This window comes from Vitis vinifera, chromosome 14 (assembly GCF_030704535.1).
Source record: "Vitis vinifera cultivar Pinot Noir 40024 chromosome 14, ASM3070453v1".
Classification (NCBI taxonomy): Eukaryota; Viridiplantae; Streptophyta; class Magnoliopsida; order Vitales; family Vitaceae; genus Vitis; species Vitis vinifera.
Window position 1 is genome coordinate 75,001 of NC_081818.1, and position 23,549 is coordinate 98,549.

Sequence of the window (23,549 nt, forward strand, 5' to 3'; positions counted from 1 at the left end):
CGAGGAAATCTGTGGATTGATTATTTTGAAAATTGAGAATACGCAGCGCCACTGTGATGCTGTGATAGGTTTTGATAAATGTGAATTTGTATGTGTAGATTGGTGCTCACCGGTTCAAGGTGAGCAACGGGGATTGCATTTATACGGAGAGGTTGAAATTATGTGAGGTCAGTGACAAGGTATGTTGTGCATGAATTTGCATAATTTATGTTGAAATATCTACAAAGATCTCCCTTCTAATTTCACCTGTATTCCCTAGTGATGCACTTTTAAAATAAAATTTAATTCATGGTCATAGTATCAAACTGAGTTTGTTCACTAAATGCAAAATGTGATATTCCGTGATTGATTACAGCATCCTTGTCTTAGCTCCACAAAAGAAAGGTGGGTGTGCATCTAAGTATTTGCATTTGACTTGAATAATTGTCATGTTTTAGTATTTGACTTGAATAATTGCTAATAAGACCATAAATTCCGAGAGTGGTGTGTTGTGCAAGCTGGATATCAAGAAGACATATGATCCCATAAATTGGAATTTTCTACTGTTTGTGATGCAAAAATTGGGTTTATCTTTGAAAAACAATATCCCCTTAAACAGAGTCTAACCAATCTACAAAATCCATAATGGAAGGGGGGCAGAGTCTAAAAACCCCTTGGCCCACACCCACAAGTTATTATCTTTGAAAAATTAATACAAATATATATATACAACTTTCAAACTTGTACAATAAATGGAAATAGAATAAAATAGCTATCCTACTCTTGAAATTCTTCCTACAAATCCTCTAAATAAAATAGCTAACCTACTCCTGAAATTCTTCCTACAAATCCTCTAAATTACAACTTCCCTAATTTATATAGTCAATTAATTTAAATATGCATAAAATATGCATAAAATTAGGAATAAATCAAATAAAATCTATGAAATCAGGAATAAATATTATATTCCAACAAAGCCCCTCAAGTTGCTTCAAAGATATTTTCCATTCCCAACTTGTTAACCATAGAGTTGAATGTAGGATTCTAAACTTCATTTGTGAAGACATTAGCTAGTCGTAGTTTAGGTGCAACAAATGGAGTGCAAATCAGTCCATTATCAATTGCCTATAAAAAAAATTAGTCCACTATCAATCTTTTCTTCAATGAAATGTATATCAATCTCAACGTGTTTAGTCTTATCATGTTGTACTGGGTTGTGAGTAATGTTGATTGCAACCTTGTTATCACAATACAATCTCATGGGATTCTCAAAATTAACTTGTAGTTCCCTCAACAAAACCCTTTTGCCACATGAGTTCACAAATGCCAAGGGCCATGGCTTGAAACTCTGCTTTAGCACTACATCGAGCAACTACATGTTGCTTTTTGCTTCGCCAAGTAACCAAGTTGCCGCCCATAAATGTATGGTATCCTGAAGTAGATCTCCTATCACTGATGGAACTTGCCCAATCTACATCTGTGTAACCCTTAGCTATAAGGTGATTGTTTTTTTAGAACAATAAACCTTTTCCTGGAGTGATTTTAGGAACCTTAAGATTCTTAACACTACATCCATGACATTCTAAGGGGGAGTGCATAAATTGACTTACCATGCTAACAACATATGCTATATTTGGTCTTGTGTAGGACAATTAAATTAATCTCTAAACAAGTCTTTGATATCTCCCTTTGTCAACTGGTATTCCTTTAGTGATTGTGCCTAATTGATGATTTTGATCACTAGGTGTACTTGCAGGTTTGCATTCTAGCATCTCGGTTTCATTTAGCAAATCAAGGATATACTGACTTTGAGGAACATAACGTTCACTTTTTGATCTTCTCACCTCAATGCCAAGAAAATATCTTAGATTTTCAAGATCTTTGATTTCAAATTCTTTTGCCAACTTTCCTTTAAGATTTTGCATCTCTTCTACATCATCTCCTATGACAATTATGTCATCTACATAAACAATAAGTGCAGTAATCTTCTTTTCAGGTGATTGCTTAATGAAAAGGGTATGATCTCCTGGGCTTTGGTGATAGCCAAATTTGAGCAGAGATTTAGCAAATCTCTCAAACCATGCTTGAGGAGACCGCTTCAAATTATACAATGATTTCATAGGTGACACGCATAGAGTTTGCAATGGTTGAGAAGTCTGGTGATGGCGTGATTGGGGGGAACTTGGCCTCTTTGATTCCTCATTAATTTTCTTGGAAAATTCAAATACACAAAGAAAGTTAAGGAAACGGAGGCAAACAGTATGTTGTTCTTGATCATCTCAGGGAGAGTTCAAGGGGTTTTTGGGTATTCACCACCGTTGCCTACAATCATTTGGTACAATTCGTCACTCTGTAATTTCTGCTATTCTAATTCTTTGTTTTCATTTCAAATGCTTGTGTTTACTTGTGGGCTTGAGGAATTTGAGTGCTATTCTTCTGATTATATCATGGGATTGTTATTCATTGTTACGGAAGAAGTTGTGATGTTGTACTATGTGATATTTCAATATCTTTACTTGAAAAGTGTTATGAATTATAACTATGTTAAGTTCATGCGGATTTTGCATCTTTGCGCTCTACATGTTTGATTTATGGTTGTCTGTGTTTACTGCTTTTCAAGTTGTTGAAAGTAATGTAGCTCGAATTTAGGTTTGCATGTAAAGAAATCTTGAATTATTTTATGGGTGTTTGAATTTGATTCTCTTCCACATATTTGACATCAATTTTGAATTCCCTCCTCTATTTTTCATGGAATTGATTTACTTTTGAAATTTGAAAGATTTTCAGATCGGATTTCATTACAAGGGACTGACCAATAAAAAGATGCATAAAAAAAATGGAGCTGGAATTTAGGCATCAATTTGATTCTCTTCTGCCTATTTGGCATCAATTTTGAATTCTCTCTTTCTCTATTTCTCATGGAATTGATTCACTTTTTGCCAAGTTTAATTTGTTGGAATGAAATTTGAAAAGTTTTGGATTGAATTTTCATAGAAGTGACTGGCCAATCAAAGGATACACCCAAAAACAAAGGAAAGAAAAGAAAAAATGAGAGCTTATCTTAAAGTTGTGTGATGGGTTTAAAGAGATCCTGGTTCCATTTTGGGTCAGTAATCAGTTCGTGTTGTAGTAATCATCTATGGAATTCTGAATGGTCAGAAATTTTCATTCATTGACTCTCTGTCTCCCTCTTTATTATTATTATTTTTTTCAAATTCACTCATTAGATGTTATTCTTATTAGTTGCTGCCTTACTGAAAAATGTAATATTGAAAATCAGAAGCCCCCCTTCATATATTTTGAAATTTAGAAGCAATTTAATTCTCAAGGCTACATTATCAGATATTGTCATGTTTTTATTTCTTTCTGAATTCAAAAAATTTAAGGAAATTGTTTAACAGGTGGTGCTGTTACAGGTTACATGGAAACGGTAAACCAGTCAGAACAGTTTTTTTTACTTTTCACAAGTGGAGGTGGTTGTTGGGATAGCTCTGTTTGAGACATGTTATTCAATACATGCCTGAGTTTCTGCATGTTGAACCATGTGATATTTTCCTGATTGGATGTTTCCATTTGGTGGCTCGAATCTATCACTGGGGAGCATCAAGTCTGACCTGTGTGGGAACTCTCATTTCACAGTTGTCTGTCATTGGAACTTAATTCTGTTGGTGAGGATATCTTATTTGGCAGTTCCTTCTAGTGGAAGCTTCAGTCCATTTGTGGGCAAATCTCCTTTGGCAGTTGGAGTCCTTTGTTGACTCCAGTTATCTTTTTGGGGGCAAATCTCCTTTGCCATTAGATCTCTGGTTTCACTGGACAAATTGTACTGTTGGTGATACTGGATTGATCTCTGTAAACATTTTCATTATCGGTAAAAATACTTATTAGTGAAAAATATTGTCATTTTATAAGCACCATTCCAAGATCCTTATTAGAGTACGTGTCAAGATAGCAACAGGACTGGCACACGTGTTGGATGTTCCAAATTGTTTGAGGAAGGAAAATTTGATGGTAACTCCTATCCCTTCTTACTATTAATTTTCCTTTTTTGGAATTTATTATCACATTAAGTGAAACAAAACTAGCTCAAACTTGATTTGATGAAGCTTCTATGTGGTTGGTATTAGTGTTTATTGTTTAATTATGTTGATATCTCTTATTTAAACTGCCATTCTAATTTTGAGAGGCTGCTTATATGAAATATCTCTCTATTCATGTTCAGGTATACATGCTTTTCCCCTTGGGCTATTCATTTTTAAGTAAAGATGTTGCTTGTGTGATATTTTGTGAAGGGTAGTGTAACTTTAATCTTACAATAAGATTTTTTGTTTTACTTGAAAATTCATTCCGGTGGTATGTGGTACGTGTGAATGATTCTTATTTTGCTTTTTTGTTTTCTTGTCGTTTTTTTTTTTTTTTTTTTAACATTTCATCCTGATACGAGGCATTTTAACCCATTACTTGAAAAGACTTTATTAGTGTTAGGTGATCTAAGATTGCGAGTAATCTTGGAGTTTAGGGTTTAAGGTCTAAGGTTTAAGTTTTATGGTATAAGGTTTAAGGTTAAGATTAGGGTTAAAGGGTTTTAGGTTTTAAACTTTAAGATTTAGGGTTTGGGATTTAAGTTTAGGGTTTGGAATAAAAGTGAACCAAGGGGTATGTGTGTTAATAAAAGTGAATTGAGGATATGGGTGTTTGTAAATGTGAACTGAGGTGTATGAGTGTTTGTAAAAGTGAATTGAGGAGATTGTCTAAGAGAAAGTTGGCTATGTGGAAAAAACAATATCTCTCTAAGGGAGGTCGTCTTACCCTCATAAAGAGCACACTCTCAAATCTCCCTATCTACTTCATGTCTCTTTTTGTTATCCCAAGGAAAGTGAGACTCAGATTGGAAAAAATTCAAAGGGAGTTCTTGTGGGGAGATATGGAGGAAAGAAGGAAGATCCACTTGGTGAGATGGGAGGTTATTTGTAAAGATAAGAGGCATGGAGGGTTGGGGTTAAGGTACTTGAAGGATTTCAATCATGCTTTGCTCAGAAAATGGCTATGGAGATTTCCTATAGAAAGGGAGAGTTTTTGGAGAAGAGTCATTGTTGGTAAATTTGGGGAGGTACAAGGTGGGTGGACCACTAGAGAGGTGAGAGAGTCTTATGGGACGGGCCTTTGGAAAGACATTAGGAAGGGTTGGGAGGAATTCTTTCTCAGAACTAGGATTCATATTGGAAATGAGAGACAAACCAGATTTTGGTGGGACATGTGGGTAGGAGATTCTAAGCTAAAGGATCTCTTCCCTTTGCTGTTTAGAATTGCAGCTAATAATTCTGCAATAGTGGCTGATCTGTGGGGAAGACAAGAAGGTGGAGGTGGGGGTTGGGAGGTGCACTTTAGAAGACCCTTTCAAGATTGGGAGTTAGAGGAGGTGAACCGCTTTTTGGGTTACATTTCTGCAGTAAGGGTGCAAGAAGGGGAGGATTTTCTGGTTTGGAAAATTGAGAGAAAAGGAACGTTTAAGGTAAATTCTTATTATAGGTCTTTGAAGGAAGACAATAGCCCTTTATTTCCAGAAAAGGAGGTTTGGGGTTCGTATGCCCCTTTAAGAACTCGTTTTTTTGCTTGGGAAGCAGTTTGGGGTAAAATTTCCACTATAGATATGCTGATGAGGAGGGGTTGGTCTATGGCTAATAGATGCAACCTGTGCAAAGAAAATGAGGAAACGGCGAACCACATCCTAATTCATTGTGGTAAGACAAGGGATCTTTGGAACTTATTGTTTTCTTCGTTTGGGGTGGTGTGGGTGCTCCCGGATTCCGTGAGAAATTTGCTTGTTGAGTGGAAAATGAAAGGCATGGGGAAGAAAAGGAGTGTAGTGTGGAAAATGACGCCTATTTGTCTATTTTGGTGTATTTGGGGAGAGCGAAATCGAAGAACCTTCCTAAAGGAAGAGATGACAAATACGAGCTTGAGGAAACTTTTTCTTCGGTCCCTGCTTGAATGGTCTCAACAATTTGTGGACTTGGACTTGGACTATCTATCTTTTCGGAATTTGTTGGGTGATAGGGTTGTTGTTTAGCTAATCCTTTTTAGACTTTATTTTTCTCTTGTTGCCTTGTTTTGAGCCTTCTTTGTATACAGCCTGTGTACTTAGGGAGCGCCCCCTGTTTTCTGGCATTTTTTTAATCTAATGGTTCTCTTTGTCTATCAAAACAAAGTAAAAGTGAATTGAGGGGTATGAGTGGTTGTAAAAGTGAACTAAGTGTTTTTAATATGAATTGAGAGGTATGAGTGTTTTTAAATGTGAATTGAAGGGGGGTATGGATGTTTGTAAAAGTGAATTGAGGAGTATAAATGTTTGTCAAAGTGAACCAAGGGGTATCAGTGTTTGTAAAAAATGAACTGAGAGAGATGGGTATTTGTAAAAACGAATTTAGGGTTATAAGTGTTTGTAAAAGTTAGTTGAGGGGGTTGGGCGTTTGTAAAAATGAACTAAGGGGTACAAGTGTTTGTAAACATGAACTAAGGGGTATAGGTGTTTCTAAAAATGAACCAAGGGGTATGAGTGTTTGTAAAAGTGAACTGAGGGGTATGGGTATTTGTAAAAATGAACAAAGGGGTATGGGAATTTGTAAAAAATGAATCAAGATGAATGGGTGTATGTAAAAATAAATTGAGGGGTATAGGTGTTTATAAAAATGAATCAAGAGATATTTTTGTTTGTAAAAGTAAACTGGTATAGGTATTTTGCAAAAAAAGAACCAAGAGGGATCAATGTTTGTAAAAATGAATTAAGTGGTATAAGTGTTTGTAAAAGTGAGCCAAGGGGTGTGGCTGTTTGTAGAAATCAACTGAAGGGCATGGATGTTTGTAAAAGTTAACCGAGGGGGTTAGGCATTTGTAAAATGAATTGAGGTGTATAAGTGTTTGTAAAAATGAACAAAGGGATATAGGTGTTAGTAAATGTAAACCAAAGAGTATAGTGTTTGTAAAAATGAATCGATTGAGACGGGTGTTTATAAAAATGAACTGAGAGGTATGATTGTTTGTAAAAATGAATCGAGGGGTATGAGTATTTGTAAAAATGATCAAGGGGTATGACTGTTTGTAAAAGTGAACTAAGGGGTATGAGTATTTGTAAAAGTGAACCGAGTGGTATGGGTATTTGTGAACAATAATCTAGGGGTATGGGTGTTTGTAAAAATTAACCAAGGGGTTTGGTTGTTTGTAAAAATGAGCCGAAGAGGATGAATGTCTATAAAAATGAACTGTGGAGTAAATGTATTGAAGAATTCCATAGACATGCAAAAGAGAGAGAGGGCGAGAGAGAGTGCGACGGCGAGTGCGATGGTGAGGAGGGGGAAGAGAGCCCGGTGCCGCGGAGCAAAAGGAAGGAGTGCAGTTTCACAGTGGAATCCAAGGCGTTTGAGATTGTTGTGGAGGATAGAAGAGGAAAAATCCAAGGCCTCATTGTGGAGAAGAAGGGAGGGGTTTCGTCATGGGTCCGATTGGGATCGGATAACATAGGGTTTTTCTTAGAAGGGTTGAATCTCTGTATCAAGGATGAGAAAGAAGCAAGATGGGGAAGGGAATGGAAGGAGCAGGGGAGAATGTATTCTATGATACGAGGGATAAACAGAGCGGGGGGGTTTATACAGCTAGGGGTCTCTGATATAGAGGGGAAGAGGTACTGCATCTTCATCCCGAGAGGTAGAAGGGATAAAAGGGGGTGGATGACCATGGCGGAGAAGCTTAATCAGATGGTAGGGTTTCTTGGCAAAAAACCAAATAACCAGGAAGGAAAGGCTGTGGAGAAGGCTGGTGTGGGAAGATCGTATGCAACAATAGTGAAACGACCACTGTCGGGTAACCCAAATGTCATTGTAGTGAAGGTGAAAAAGGAGGAATCAATAGGATTATTACAGAAATTGGAACATTGTGTTGTGGCGAGTTGGAGAGATAGGTCAAGGGGAGAAGATGATCTTGAGAAGTTGGGGCAAATCTGGGCAAAGTCTTGGGACCTTAAAGGTAGTTTAGGGCTGGCTAAGCTGGATAAGGAAAGAGTGCTGTTGGAATTTGAAAATTTGGAGGAGGCTAGACGCGTTGTTTCCTCTGGGAATCGTGCGATGGAAGGAATCTAGGTAGGGATGGAGCACTGGAGCCTTAGGAGTGGATGTTGGGCAGAGGAAGAAGAGAGAAAGGAAGCCTAGGTGAGGATAGTTGGGCTCCCAATCTCGTTTTAGAGTCCAGAGATATTGAAGAGAGTGGGGGACGAATGTGGCGGGTTCATTGCAGTCGATGAACAGACGAAGTCGATGGGTGAACTCTAATGGGCCAGAATCTTGGTGAGATTGAGAGGAGAACTTAGACCGAGCGTTCTGGAAATCGAAGTGGAGGAGGAGATTTACGCAATGTCCTTATGGTGGGAATGTTGGCCGGTGATGAGGAGAAATCGCAAAAACGAAGCTGGTCGTCATAGCAGTGAGGTTAGAGGTGAGGTGATCTCACGTGTGGGGCAGCGAGTGACGAAGGAGTGGGTGAGCGTGAGGCTCGAGACGCTAAACCCGTCAGACGACGGGATGGACGTGCAGGGGGTCGGGTCGGGTCGGATTGAGGTCAGTCCAGTTCTAAGCCCAACAACTCGGACTTGGGCTTTAACTAGCAAAATACATTCTTTAAGTCCAATCGCGGGCCCAAAGATGAGCGGGTCCATGGACTTGAAGATGAAAGGTGTGGCTGCAAGCGATTTTGGCCCAGATGCAGGCCCGTCGTTTAGGATGGAAGATGTGGGCTGCTATGCTAAAGGCCCAGCTTCGCCAATAGCCCGATCGTCAAACGAAGGCCTAAATTGTTCAAAGGGCTGCTCCCAACAGCCCGATCCAGGTGGAAAACTAAGGGAGGGCCCAAAATCATCAGCAGCCCAAGAGGAGACGGGCTTTCTGTTGAAGTGTCTCGCCTCCAGTTATACTCCTGAATCAGAGCCTTTTGTTGCGAGGGAGTCTGAGGATACAAGGAAGCTTCAAGGTGAGGTCAGGCTGACAGAGACGGATAGGGCGCTTGAAGAGGAATCAATGAGGTATGGAATGGGGTCTGGTTCTTGGGGGAAAAGGGCTTTAGGGGATTCTCATCTCAATTCTTTTCTTTTTGATCGAACTCCAGGGGGGGAGTTTTACGATCATTCTGGGGATTTGAATGAGGAAGTTCGGGCTGATAATTCAATGTGGCTAACAGTGTATGAGGCTTGTAATGAAAGGATTAATGGTTGTAAGGAATTAGGAGTAACCAAAAGTAATAGTGACAAAAGTAGGGGGATGGAAGGGGTCGGTGACACATATGATGCTCAAGTTGAGAGAAGTGAGCCGGAGGGCAAATGGGAAGAGAGTGGCTTGGCAAGGTTCATCCAGTTCCTAGGCTTCCCCACGGAGGGGATGGAGAAGGAAATATTGAATTTTTTGACCAAAATCAGAAAAAGACTGGAGAAAATTCATAGCAAAGAGCTATTGGAAAAGTCTAAATTTGAAAGGGAGCTAAGAAGATTGTAATGTTCCATAAATTATGAGGGGGGGATGAAACAGAAAGGTTCAGTACAGGGCAAAGGGCGCCAAATTATGATTATCCAATGAAGGTGAAAATTCTGAGCTGGAACGTGAGGGGAGCAAATGATAGCTCCAAAAGAAAAGTGATTAAGACGTTCATAAGAAATCAGAGGGTGGACTTAATTTGTATTCAAGAGACAAAAATACAAATTATGACAGAAAGCATTGCGAGAAGTTTAGGCTCTGGGAGATTCCTAGATTGGAAATTTGTGAATGCGGAGGGGGCTTCGGGAGGAATTTTTATATGTTGGGATAGAAGGTCTTTGGACATTATAGATTAGGAGGAGGGACAGTTTACATTATCTTGCAGATTCCGGAACGTAGAAAATGGGGTTGTCTGGGTTTTTACGGGAGTGTATGACCCTTTCTCTAAAGTGGAAAGGGATGCTTTATGGGAAGAGTTTGGGGCGATTAGAGGGCTGTGGGAAGACCCCTGGTGTTTAGGGGGGGATTTTAATATCACTTTGTTTCCGAGGGAAAGGAGTAGCCAGAGGATAATTAGCTCAACGATGAGGAAATTTGCTGAAATTGTGAATGATCTTGGGCTGGTGGATCTTCCTCTTCAGGGGGGAGAATGTTCTTGGAATGAGGGCCAAAATAATCAGACTTGGGCACGTTTGGACAGGTTCCTTGTGTCTCCTAGCTGGATAGACCAATTCAGTGGGATTAATCAATGTAGACTGCCCCGTCCGATATCCGATCATTTTCCAATTATGTTAGTGGAGGGTGGGATAAGACGAGGCCCAACTCCATTCAGATTTGAAAATATGTGGCTTAAGGCTGAGGGCTTCAAAGAGCTTGTGTGCAGCTGGTGGCAAGGAATTGATGTTAGGGGCAGTGCTAGTTACAAGTTGGCTACTAAGATGAAGGAAATCAAACAGAAGCTGAAAGTCTGGAATAGAGAAGTCTTTGGTAAGCTGGAGTGCAACAAATCTGTAGCCTTGCAGTAGGTGGAATTCTGGGATAGGGAGGAAAATGAGAGAGTTCTGACTGTGGAGGAAACAGAGCTGAAGAAAGAGGCAAAGAAAATTACAGAAAATGGGTGATTATGGAGGAAACTCACTGGAGACAACTCTCAAGGGAAATATGGTTAAAGGAGGTGGATAGAAACACGGGGTTCTTTCATCGCATGGCAAGTGCTCACCGTAGAAATAATTCTTTGGAGAGAATTAAGATCAATGGGGAATGGTTTCTAGAGGAGCAGGAAATTAGGGAAGGAATTGCTAATGCATTTAAAAATTTTCTCTCAGAAGGTACGGGGTGGAAGGCAGATATTGGGAGACTCCAGCTTGATCAGATCAGCCAACAAGAGGCTGAGAATTTGGAGAGGCCCTTTACAGAGGATGAAATCCATGCGGCTCTGATGGAGATGAATGAGGATAAAGCCCCTGGCCCGGATGGCTTTACTCTGCCTTTTTGGCAAAGTTGTTGGGAGTTTATTAAAGAGGAGATTCTAGAAATGTTCAAGGAATTCTACGAACATAGCTCTTTCCTCAAGAGCCTTAACAATACTTTCTTGGTATTGATCCCCAAGAAAAGTGAGGCTGAGGACCTTGGAGACTTTAGACCCATTAGTCTCCTGGGGGGGCTTTACAAGTTATTGACTAAAGTGCTAGCTAACAGATTGAAGATAGTAGTTGGAAAGGTGGTCTCTACTTCTCAGAATGCCTTTGTGAAGGGAAGACAAATCCTTTACGCTTCCTTAATTGCAAATGAAGTGATAGACTCGTGGCAGAAACGAAAAGAAAAGGGCCTTATATGCAAACTGGATATAGAAAAATCTTATGACAGTATCAATTGGAAGTTTTTGTTGAAGGTGTTGTAAAAAATGGGTTTTGGGCCTAAGTGGGTGGGGTGAATGTGGAGCTACCTATCCTCAGCTAAATTTTCAGTGTTGGTTAACGGTGTGCCTGCAGGTTTCTTTCCTAGCTCTAAAGGTCTTAGACAAGGAGATCCCCTGTCTCCTTATCTCTTTGTTATGGGAATGGAAGTGCTAGATGTTCTTATTAGGAGAGCTGTGGAGGGGGGTTTCTTATCAGGGTGTAACATAAGGGGTGGTAGTGAACCTCCTTTGAATATCTCTCACTTGTTTTTTGCTGACGATACAATTATATTCTGTGAGGCCAGAAAGGATCATCTAACTCATTTAAGTTAGATTTTATTCTGGTTTGAAGCGGCGTCAGGCCTAAGGATTAATTTAGCCAAGAGTGAAATCATTCCAGTTGGAGAGGTGGTGGAGATGGAGGAGTTGGCTGTTGAGCTAGGCTGCAGGGTGGGGTCCTTACCTTCTCAGTACTTGGGTCTTCCTTTAGGGGCTCCCAATAGAGCGCCTTATATGTGGGATGGGGTGGAAGAGAGAGTCAGGAGGAGAATAGCTCTTTGGAAACGGCAATATATTTCTAAAGGGGGAAGAGTCACCTTAATAAAAAGTACTTTGGCTAGCATGCCAATCTACCAAATGTCTATCTTCAAAATGCCCAAGATTGTTGCTAGAAGGCTTGAGAAAGTGCAAAGGGACTTTTTGTGGGGAGGGGGAAATATGGAGGGAAAAACTCATTTGGTAAATTGGGAGGTGGTATGTACAGACAAGGATAAAGGTGGGCTAAGCCTTAGGAAGCTAGCTATGTTGAACAAAGCTTTACTTGGCAAGTGGATATGGAGGTATGCTTGTGACGAAGATAATCTTTGGAAACAAGTGATCAAGGTGAAGTATGGGCAGGAGGACTTTGGTTGGAGGCCAAAAAAGGCTAATGGGGCGGTGGGAGTAGGGGTTTGGAAAGAGATTTGGAAATAATCAGATTAGTGTTGGGATAACATGACTTTCAGAGTAGGGAAGGGCAACACGATCAGATTTTGGACAGATGTGTGGTGTTCAGAGTTAGCGCTGTCCTAATGTTTTCCTCATCTCTTTGGTATGGCGGTTCAAAGGAACTCAACAGTTGAGGAAATGTAGGATCAAAATTCGGGTCAAGGAAATTGGAATCTAAATTTTTTGAGGGATTTCAATGATTGGGAGTTGGAGTTGGTTGGGGATTTTCTCCATATATTGAGGGGTCACAAACCCTCTTTGGAGGAAGATTCAGTCCTGTGGAGGAAAGGAAGAAGAGGTCAGTTCAAGGTCAAGGAAGTGTATAGTTTGTTGGCGAGGTCTGATGATACAGGCTTTCCATCAAGGAGCATTTGGGTGGCAAGGGTGCCAACTAAAGTTGCTTTTTTCACGTGGGAGGCGACATGGGGGAAGGTGCTCACTTTGGATAGACTCCAAAGAAGAGGGCTACAACTTCCAAATCGTTGCTTCCTGTGTGGTTGTGAGGAAGAAAGTGTAAATCATATCCTTATACATTGTACAGTGGTTAGAGCTCTATGAGATATTGTTTTTGGTTTAGTTGATGTGAAATGGGTTTTTCTAGAAACTGTAAAGGAGGTTTTAGCTAGCAGGAGGGGCTCGTTTGTGGGAAAGAAAAGGAAAAAGATTTGGGACGCCATTCCGTTGTGTATTTTTTGGACGGTGTGGAAGGAAAGGAATAGATTAGCTTTTAGGGGAGGTGTGTTGAACGTGCAGAAGTTAAAGAATTTTTTTGTATGTAATTTGTGGAGTTGGGCCAAATTGAATGTAAGTGAGGAGGCGTTCTCCCTTATAGGCTTCCTAGAGTGGATAGCTTCCATTTAAAGGGAGGTGATTATTTTTTTGTTGTTGTTTTTTGAGGCCTTAGCTGCCTTGTATACTCCCTGTATACCTTGTGGCGTTGTGCCTTTTGAATGAATATCCCTTACTTATCAAAAAAAAAAAAAATGAACTGTGGAGTATGGGCGTTTGTAAAAGTGAATGGAGAGGTTTAGGTGTTTGTAAATATGCACCGAGGGGTATGGATGTTTGTAGAATTGAACCAATTGGTATGAGTGTTTGTAAAAGTTAATTGATGGTAAGGGTGTTTGTAAAAGTGAATCGAGGGGTATGGGTTTTTATAATAGTGAATCGAGAGGTATGGATATTTGGAAAAACGAATCGAGCAATATAGGTGTTGTAAACTTTAATCGAGTGGTGTGAGTATTTTTTTATTTTTTTGATAGGTAAAGAGAAATATATTAAACAGAAAGAGGAGACACCAAACTAGTGCCCTCTAGGTATACAGGGAGTATACAAAAGCAGCCCACAGACTCAAAACCAAGGAAGGGGAAAGAAACAACAACCCCTACCCTTACTTAAAGCCTAGCCACTCAAAAAAGCTAACAAGAGAATAAGGGCTCAAAACTATAAACACCCTAACCCAAAACCAAATATTACATACAAAAGAATGTTTCAGCCTTTGGAGTGAAAACACATTATTCCCAAAAGCCAACAAATTTCTTTCCTTCCATATTGACCAAAATATACATAAGGGGGTCATTTGTCACGCCTTTTTACGGGTTTTCCCCACAAACGCTCCATGTCATCCAAGGAGAGTTTCCTTAACTGAACCAAAGAGAACCCAAGCCACACCAAAGAGGGAAAAAAGAAAATTCCACAATGCCCGCGTCTTAACACAATGAAGTAAAAGGTGATCCACCGTTTCTGCTTTAGAAAGGCAAAGAAAATACCTATTTGCCAAAGAGTACCCCCTCCTCTGGAGTTGCTCCAAAATTAAGATTTTGCCCCAAGAAGCTTCCCAAGCGAAGAAAGCTACCGTAGGAGGCACATACGCTCTCCAAATACTATCATAAGGGAACAAAGCAGAACTTCCGGGCTCCAGAATAGAATAGAGCGACTTGACTGAGAAAACTCCACTTCTGGATACTGTCCATACCACCTTATCCTCGTCCTCCCTTTGCACCCTAAAGGCTTGGATTTTTAGCATAAACTGCTCCACCATCTCAATCTCCCAATCATTAAGCATCCTTGAGAAAATAGGGGTCCAACCATCCCCTACACCATCTGGGTTCCACACATCCGATACCCAAACAACTTTAGCCAGGGAAATGGCAAATAAAGAAGGAAAGGACTCGCAAAGAGGCTCATCTCCACACCACTTATCCTTCCCGAATCTCACTCTCCTACCACTACCCACGCGGTAGGCTAAACTGTTATACATACCCAACCACTCTTTTCTAATAGCTTTCCAAAGCCCTACACCATGCCTCCCGCTTACGTCTCGAGTACACCATCCCCCCTCCTCTACACCATATTTGTGACTAATTGCTTGCTTCCACAAAGCCTCACTTTCAATGGCAAAGCACCAATTCCACTTACCTAAGAGAGCTTTATTCATCAAAGCTAAATTTCTCACACCCAAACGACCTTTCTTTCTTTCCGAACAAATCAGGTTCCACCTAACAAGATGTGGCCTCTGTTCAAGAGCTCCTCCCCTTCACAGGAAGTCCCTCTGAATCTTCTCTAACCTCAACCTTACTTTTCTGGGCAAAAAGAAGAGAGACATGAAGTAAACCGGCAAACTAGAGAGATTGCTCCGAATTAGGGTGAGTCTTCCCCCTTTTGATATATATTGTCTCTTCCACATAGCTAGCCTTTTCTGAAACCTCTCTTCAACACTATCCCATACCACCTTTGATTTGAAGGGTCTGCCCCCAAAGGCAGACCCAAATAACAAGAAGGCAGACCACCCACTTTATAGCCCAACTCCAAAGCCAAATCCTCTATATCATTCACCCTCCCCACTGAAATAAGCTCACTTTTCTTCAAGTTAACTCTCAACCCTGAGCAAGCCTCAAACTACATGAGAAGCCAGCTTAGATGCGTCAACTGATCCTGAGACTCCTCACAAAACACTAAGGTGTCATCCGCAAAAAGCAAGTGAGATATTAGAATCCCCTCTCCACCCCTGCCTCTTACCCTCCACCCTGATAAAAAGCCCCCACTAATGGCCCTTCTCAATAAGCAACTAAACACCTCCATGACTATCACAAACAGATAAGGGGATAGGGGATCTCCTTGTCTCAAACCCCTTGAACTTTGGAAAAACCCGAAGGGAGAACCATTTATAAGAACAGAGAATCTTATAGTAGAGATACACCACTTAATCCCTCCCCAAAGCCCATTTTTTTTAGCATTGCCAACAAGAACTTCCAGAAGACATGATCATAGGCCTTTTCTATATCCAACTTGCACATCACACCCCTTTGATTGCTTTTCAACCTAGAATCCATAGCCTCACTTGCAATCAAAACTGCATCAAGTATTTGTCTGCCCTCCACAAAGGCATTTTGGGGTTCCGAAATCACTTTTCCCATTACCTTCTTGATTCTATTTGTCAACACCTTGACCAACAACTTGTAAAGGCTTCTCACAAGGCTAATCGGTTTGAAATTTTTCAAATCTTCCGCACCTCTCTTCTTAGGGACTAAAACCAAGAAAGTGGCATTTAGAGATTTTACAAATCTACCCCTTTCATGAAATTCTCTAAAAAAAGCCATAATCTCAACCTTCACCACATCCCACCAAAAAAGCCAAAACGCCATGATAAAACCATCCGGCCTCGGGGCTTTGTCTTTGCCTAGATCTGAAAGAGCTACATACACCTCTTCCTTCGAGAAAGGATTCTCCGACCCCTTAGCCTCACTGCTATCTAACCCCATAAAAGAACAGCCCGTCGATACTAGGGCACCACCCTTCTTCTTTTGAGTACAGCTTTTGAAATGCCCCCACCACATTGTTTTTTAAATTATTTGCCTCCGACTGCCAACAACCATTAACTTTCAACTTGAACAACCAGTTTCTTCTACTATGAGCATTCGCCATCCTATGAAAAAATCTGGTATTATTGTCCCATTCCTTCAACCACAACTCCCTAGACTTCTGTCTCCAAAAAATCTCTTCTCTCATCACCCAAGACTTGTAGGACTCCCTTGCTCCATTTCTTGCTTCACACTCTTCCATATTTAAAGCTGCACATTTCTCCTTTTCATACCAATACTCAACCTATATAAGAGCTTCACCCTTTTTAGTCTCAACAAGCCCAAACTCTTCTTTATTCCAAATCTTCAGAATATTTTTAAAGGCCCTCAATTTAGCATCTAAAATGTAGTTGGATGTCCCTGTAAATTTTAAACTCTCCCACCATGTCTTCATCTTGTCTTTGATACCCTTCTCCTCCAACCACATATTCTCAAATCTGAAAGGAGAAGGTCCCCTCTTCAACCCTCCTCCTTCTAGGAGGACCGGGAAGTGATCCGAGACAGGTCTAGGGAGAATTCCCTGCACAGCCCCATTGAACAGATTATCCCAGTTGTCCGTCACTAAGAACCGGTCAAGCCTAGACTGGGCCTGGTTATTCAAGCCTCCTCTCCAAGTAAACGGGCCCCCCGTCAAAGGAAAATCCCCCAACTCCAAATCCTCTATCACTTTTGAGAATCCCCTCAGGAAGCAGTAAGCCCACCTCCCCTACTGCGCTCCTTTGGAAACCTTACCAAATTAAAATCCCCTCCCACACACCAAGGGTCACACCATAACCCTTTAACTGACCCAAGTTCCTCTCAGAAATCCTCTCTATCTCTACTGCATACCGACTCATACACTCCAGTGAACACCCACACTACACCATCCACACAATTTTTAAACCGGCACGAAATTGAGAAAACCCCTTCTTCCTAGCCAACCAGCTCCACCAGTCTATTGTCCCAAAACACCAAAATACCACCAGCTGCACCCCTAGAATTGACTGCTCTCCATTCTAGATTTCTTCCCACCCCTAGACTACGAACAAGCCCCGTAGTCATTTCTTTAATTTTAGTTTCCTGTAAACAAACCACGTCCACTCTCTAGGATTTAATGACTGACTTGATAATCTTCCTTTTATCCCTATCATTAGCCCCTCTAACATTCCACGATAGAATTCTTATCTTCATTTACACCCTGATCCTAAAGCCCCTCCGAAAATACCCACTCTAGAACCCATTTTTGCTTTTTTGTAGCTAACAGTCCACTCTAGCTTCTTGAGTTCCCTACTGGATTTTGAAGATTTTAAACTAGTCTTCCTAGTCACCCTTTCCTTACCCTTTTGCTCAATTCTCCCCTTCATTCTCCTTAAGAAGTACAAAATTTCCTCTTTGAAGCCTTCCATCGGCATACCCAAGCAGAGATTGAACATCGCAAGACTGCTTGAACTCCACCCTTCATCACATCCCCCTTCTTCTAGGTGACAGACACTCCTTTTCTCAAAAGGACTCGTAAAGTCCAACCCCACCGGGACAAGTGCTAACCCATTCACTATCTTAGCGTCAACCAAGTCCCAAGAAGGCTCACTCCAGCCTCCGAAAGCCGACGCAGCTCTATTCCACACCACACTCAGCGCAAACCGACCCAACTCCCCTTCCGCTCCATAAGCAAACCCTCCGACACCCCTATAGCTTCGGCGTGGCCTGAGAGAAGAATAAGAAGAGGATTCCCGAAGCCCCAAAGAAGAAGAAGAATTAGGAACAGCATAATACCTAGAAGCCTCCTCCATCACAGCCTCGACGGTGACCCTCCAACGACGCGACAACAAATTCGCGGCGATTGCAACTTTGACAGCCAAGAGCTCCGCATCCATCCCCCCAACACTCCCCGCGGGAACAGATGGAGCCCTAGCCGAGGAGGGACGCTCCAAAAAGCCCATGCCAGCCTTATTAAAAGTGGGCCTAGGAGACCCACCCCAGCCTGTCTCTTCAAGGCTGACGGACAATGGGCCTTTGGCCCAAACCACTTCGCCACTTAAGCCCAAACAGCCATTCCCTTTGAAAGCCTTCCCATTTTCTTTTCTAGGCCCAAACCCACCGCAAGAAGAGTCCAAATCAGCTACACTAGGCAGCCTACCCTTTGCAGCCAATGCAACTGCTGCCTCCCTTTGCCTTCTGCCACACACAACCTGCTCCCCTGTCCCTCGAGACTGCATATCAAATTGAAAATTTTGAACCTCTCGCACGCTAACACTGGCACATGTTTCACCCCTACCCTCATCCCTGACCTCCCGCCTCTCATCTTTAACCCAGGCGGACCTTGCTGCTACCTCTGAGAACCATGGGGGAGTTTCCCACCATAGACTCACCGTCCAACAAAAATTCCCGGCTACCACCTGCAAAGTTCCTAGTCTAAACTTCCCAGAGGCTCTCACCAAGATACGAGCCCACTGTAACTCGGAGAAGAAAGCGGTTTCCTCATCCACAGCTATGAAACCCCCACATCTCTCTCGAATACTCTTGAACCCCTCTCTACTCCAAAGGTGAAGTGGAAGTCCGACGACTTTCACCCACACTTCCTTAGGGTGGCTCTCATTTCTAAAACACCCCACTTCAAGTCCTCATTTCTGCAGGAAAAACTTTCTTAAGACATCTACTACCCCTTAAGAGCACCAAATCCGCTTCGACTTTATCTTCAAATTTGAACAACACAAGGGCTCCACCCAAACTGGAGATTTTAAACCTCCCTTGAGAGACCACCTTTCATACACCCACTCCTTCAATAAGGACAAAGAAGGAACGACCTTGACACTATCACCAAAGCATCCTACCAGGCAACGACTAAGTTGCTCTTCCCTACTAAGCAGGTCACGATCCCCAACATGCACCCACAATGCATCCCCTAATTCCCCTGACTCCTTTCTCACGACTTCTGCATACACTCCTTTCCCTTTCTCTTTTCCTTTGACTTTATAACCATCCTTTTTAGAGTTGGAAGTACCCAGATCACCTTTGCTCAAAGCTGGAGTAGAAACTCCAAGGGCCCTTAACTTCTGAGCCAGCAGAAACTACCCTCCTACTAAGCCTTTACCTTTTGGAAACACTAGACAAAACCTCTTAGCTTCCAAATCCCTCACCGAGCATAGCAGATACCTACTGGCTTCATTTGAACGACACTCCAACCTATATTTTCTTCCTCCTTCTTCCCAAACTTTAAGGCGCCTCGAGCTTGACTCTCCTCTGCACCAGTCTTCCACCCCTTCCAACACAAAACTAAAGCTCTTTTCACCAAATTTTATCCAAGAGGAGAAGCCTTTGCTCCTTTCTAGAATAATCCCTCTCGGTTTGCCTCGAATCTCTTCAATGGAGATTTCGAACATCTTTGATTCCACTGCAAACCAACTCTTACCACCCTTCTAAACACTCCTCTCCCCTCCGAGAAAGCAGCCATCTTCACATTTTTGTTGGACGGTGAGTCTATGGTGGGAAACCTTAATTCTTCAATCATATGATGATTATAAATATGAACTGAAGGATATGAATATTTATAAAATGTGCTTCATGGGCTTTAAAAAAAAAAACAAAACATATTTATGGTGAACACTTTAAAAGTGAAATGGGATTTGCCTTCTTTCAATTAGTCTCATGTTTGGGTCCTGACTAACCAAAGTATGTCTTGGATTGATTCTTGATCAAAGTTAATTAATGATAATTGATAGTCTGGTCAAATCCATCATCCAATTCTAACTTTTCCTACTACTAATCTCCATAGCAATTGAAGTATAAAAAAAGAAAAAAAAAGAAAACCACTTGAACACCATATCAATATTTGTTAAATGCAGAAAACATATTAATAAGCATGGTCACATAATGATAAAACAAGTGGTCCATATTGCAGGTTCCAAAACTTTAACTTCACCATAATCCATAAGATGGCAAACCTTCAATGCTGGCTAACACATTAATCAACTTATAAACTTGGAGTTCTCCGCTTCTTGCTTTAGAGTGGGAATCTTATCCAATCAAGAAGCTCTTAATGTGAAGTGCTGCCACTGGTTTTAAATCTTCTTCCAAGACTAATGTTTCTTGAATTACTCTGTTCTCGTTTTATATCCTGTCCTCCATAAAACATTAAAAAAATGGATACTTTTAACCAACTCAAAATGTAGATATGCACCCAAAGTACAACTATAAAGGCCAATATAAGTTTAAACCATCTCGAGCAAGTCCATGTACTAAATGAGAAAACCTTAATTCTTCAATCATACGAGTTAATGGATTTTTCCCCGTTTGGGTTTGAAGAATATTTAGACAATTCAGAGGATTAAGTATTTTCAATATTATAGGAATTTCTATTCTTCATGCTAGTTTCCATTAGTTGTGCACGTTATTGTTGAAAACTTTTGAGTGCTGCTTTGGCAGAATGTAAGAGGAATGAATGCCGAAGTACAAAAATAACTAAAAGGGGAGGATAGCATAATGTACCAAACTACTGGGTTTGTGATGATATACAGTCAAAATTACTGGACTTATGATGATCTTCATTACTAGAATATAGAAGACCTGTTATCTTATCTGCTATTTAATTGAAAAAATTATCCTTTTTTGCTGTTCATGTTTTGGGAGAAGGTGGTGAAGCATTTGGAGACTCCATTGTAATAGATAGGAAAACTAAGAACACAAGAGGCATTGCCATGATTGATGGCATAGGACCAAACGACCTCATTTATAAATGGAGGAAGTCTATTATTTTTTTGAGGGTTGGTTGGTTAGACCTGAGGACAAAATTTGAACAAAAGAAAAAAAAAATATTTGAGGATATTGAGCCAGGACCTTCTCTGGGAATGGAACTAAACCCTCGCAAGAATTTCCGAAATCTAATATAACATAGCATTTAGATTTAAAGAATAAGAAAATAGATCCATACCATGTGTTTGAGGGCCATATCCAATGAACTCTTGGATGTCGTTCTCCCATAAGCAGGGTTCTCAGTGATCAAACCTCGCAAATTTGGCTTTGTTTCTCTTTCTTCAGCACCTGATTTTCTAGCATTCATTACCTTGTCTACCATCCGACTCCCTAGAACTTGTGCTCCGTTTGCTGTTTGAGTTCTTCCTTTCTGAGTAGTCAAATTTCCTTCACTTTCTTGCTTAAATTGCACTTTCCGGTTCCTAGCCACACTTGGTGAACACAATTGCCTCCTTGGTTTTGCGGTGGAATCTGATTTTTGATGGCTGGAAAGTACTGGATTGCAAGAGCGACCACGCGAAGCAGAAGATGACCGATCTGTCTTCAGATTAGGAGGTGTTTCGTCGGAAAATCCGGGAATCTGGGCTGGAATTTTTGTTCTCACTAGAGGTGAGACACCTCTACTTGTAGGTTTCATTTTTGAATCTGTTCCCATGTTTCTTAAAAGATTTGTAGTGATAAAATTGGCGTCGCTTTCTTGTTGGGTTGTGGGTTTTGATGTGATAGTGCCCAGGTTTGATCTTTTACTGGGATCAATGCCCACTTTTTGGTTCAAAATTAGCGGTCCTTTGGGGTTTTTGGTTTCAGCTAATGAAATGCTTGATCTCCCACTTGGGGTTGTAGATCTTGGAGGAATCTTTGGCGTTGGACTTGGAGATAATGATCTTCCATTGCCTTCCTTTGGTGCCTCTGAATTGCTTGAAAACTGTTAATTTTATAGCATTTCATCAGTATGAATGATCATAAGTCCGAATACATAACATGTCTGAACTAATCCTATGCTTATTATGGTAGGAAATTTTGGTGATCAGCTAAAGCCTTTGGTCCACTAACATAAGCTAAAGTAGCCAACAAAGAGGCCTATTATTCAAAGAAATAGAAAACGATTATACCCGGGAAAGAGGTTGAAGAATTGGTATCTCCCGATGCACTACCAGGTCTGGGGCATTTGCTTCCATTTCTAGTGATGGAAATAGAGGAGTTGCAGGTGGCGTTTTTAACCTTCACATAAGTATACCATGTATCATAACTCAAATTCAAACTCAAGGCTAAAATTTATTACTCACGTAGAAAATTTTCATTGCACAAGACAAGTGTCGATTACCAATCATAGTCATTTTTGTTGCCTCCAGCAAGGAATTCATATCCAGATCCTTTCTTGGCAGATGCAATTCTATAGAGGGGATAATTTCCTGTAGTTCAAAGATTCGGGTGGAGTAAGACAAAAACTAGGTAAACGTGGATACCAAATTGAAAAGCCTGAATGGTTATGCCTACCAGAATTGGGTTCAAACTCATCAGAAACGGGTTGAAGGAGGCTGGCAATTCTTTCTTTTTCACGTTTATGAATCTCTCTGAATAGAAGAAGATCTTCATCTCTGTCCTTGTGACCATTAGGTTTTGGACAAAGGAGTCTCCTCTGACCACCGCCCTTCATTCCTGTTCTTCCTTGCAGTTGGATGACAAATTATGGAAGGACAATCCAGGCTGCAGGGTTACAGATGAGATGGTGAGCAAAGAGGAAATTTCTTGGGAGGAAATTCAATTCAATTATATGTAAACAAAAGCAGCGAGTACCAAGTGGATCTGTGACCGGCAAAGGTACCTTACGCAACAATCCAGAAATATACGAATATTGGAGCATCTACAAATGCCGGATTCTACAAAGCAGACACTTGGCCTCTTTGGCGCACGGCACTTGTTGAGAAACCACGATTGAACTTTGTTTAGAGCCCTCAGCCGGCCTTGCAGCCAAACCACTCCCGGATTTATTTATTTTCTTCTTTCTTTTGCTTTCTTTTGCTCGATTTCCTTTCTCATCCTTTCTTTTGCAACCTAAGTGTCTTAACTTGAATAAAAACCCAATGGCATTGATAGGTATAATAACAATATTATTAGGAGCTACTTTAGCTCTTGCTCAAAAAGATATTAAGAAAAGTTTGGCCTATTCCACAATGTCTCAATTGGGTTATACGATGTTAGCCCTAGGTACGGGGTCTTATCGAGCTGCTTTATTTCATTTGATTACTCATGCTTATTCGAAAGCATTATTGTTTTTAGGATCCGGATCGATTATTCATTCAATGAAAGCTCAGCTCCTAGTTCGCGTTCTTCTTTCAGACCCTGCAGTCACAAGAAACTTAAAAGTGAGCACTGCGAGGCCCTCTGTGGCCGTGGAGCCTCCGACGATGGTTGGGTTAGTAGAAAAGATAAGGGAAAATTAGTGTCAACCTTAATGCCCAGGGAAGTGATACAAATAAGTGTCAACGTGAAGGTTAAGTATTTTACAAATATAGACGATGATTAAAAAATAAAATATTACATATAAAAATTATTTTTAAAATATAAAAAAAATATATGTTAAAA

The 23,549-nt window shown here is 40.8% G+C and overlaps 2 protein-coding genes across 19 annotated transcripts in view; one reads left to right on the forward strand and one right to left on the reverse strand.

Annotated features, from left to right (window-relative positions):
* LOC104881377 (large ribosomal subunit protein bL21m) overlaps nt 1–23,087 on the forward strand; it is a 23,929-nt gene extending 842 nt beyond the window's left edge. For 2 of the 18 annotated variants that reach the window (XM_059742535.1, XM_019225260.2), the window contains exons 2-3: nt 1,976–2,314; nt 3,381–14,046. In XM_059742535.1, the coding sequence (XP_059598518.1) occupies nt 8,382–9,512 (1,131 nt within the window). In that variant the 5' untranslated portion in view covers nt 1,976–2,314; nt 3,381–8,381 and the 3' untranslated portion in view covers nt 9,513–14,046. Of the gene's footprint in view, nt 1–98; nt 180–1,975; nt 2,315–3,380; nt 14,047–21,389; nt 21,573–21,977 lie in introns of those variants that run through there. The other 16 variants (XR_009467594.1, XR_009467590.1, XR_009467592.1 and 13 more) reach the window with 16 other exon arrangements.
* LOC100263061 (uncharacterized) lies at nt 20,012–22,620 on the reverse strand. The gene is made up of 5 exons (XM_010661486.3): nt 22,461–22,620; nt 22,288–22,375; nt 22,076–22,184; nt 21,142–21,888; nt 20,012–20,328 (listed from the first exon to the last, which is right to left on the reverse strand). Exons 1-5 carry the CDS (start codon nt 22,618–22,620, stop codon nt 20,248–20,250), a joined length of 1,185 nt encoding a protein of 394 aa, XP_010659788.1. The 3' UTR covers nt 20,012–20,247.
* Nucleotides 23,088–23,549: the final 462 nt, after the last annotated feature.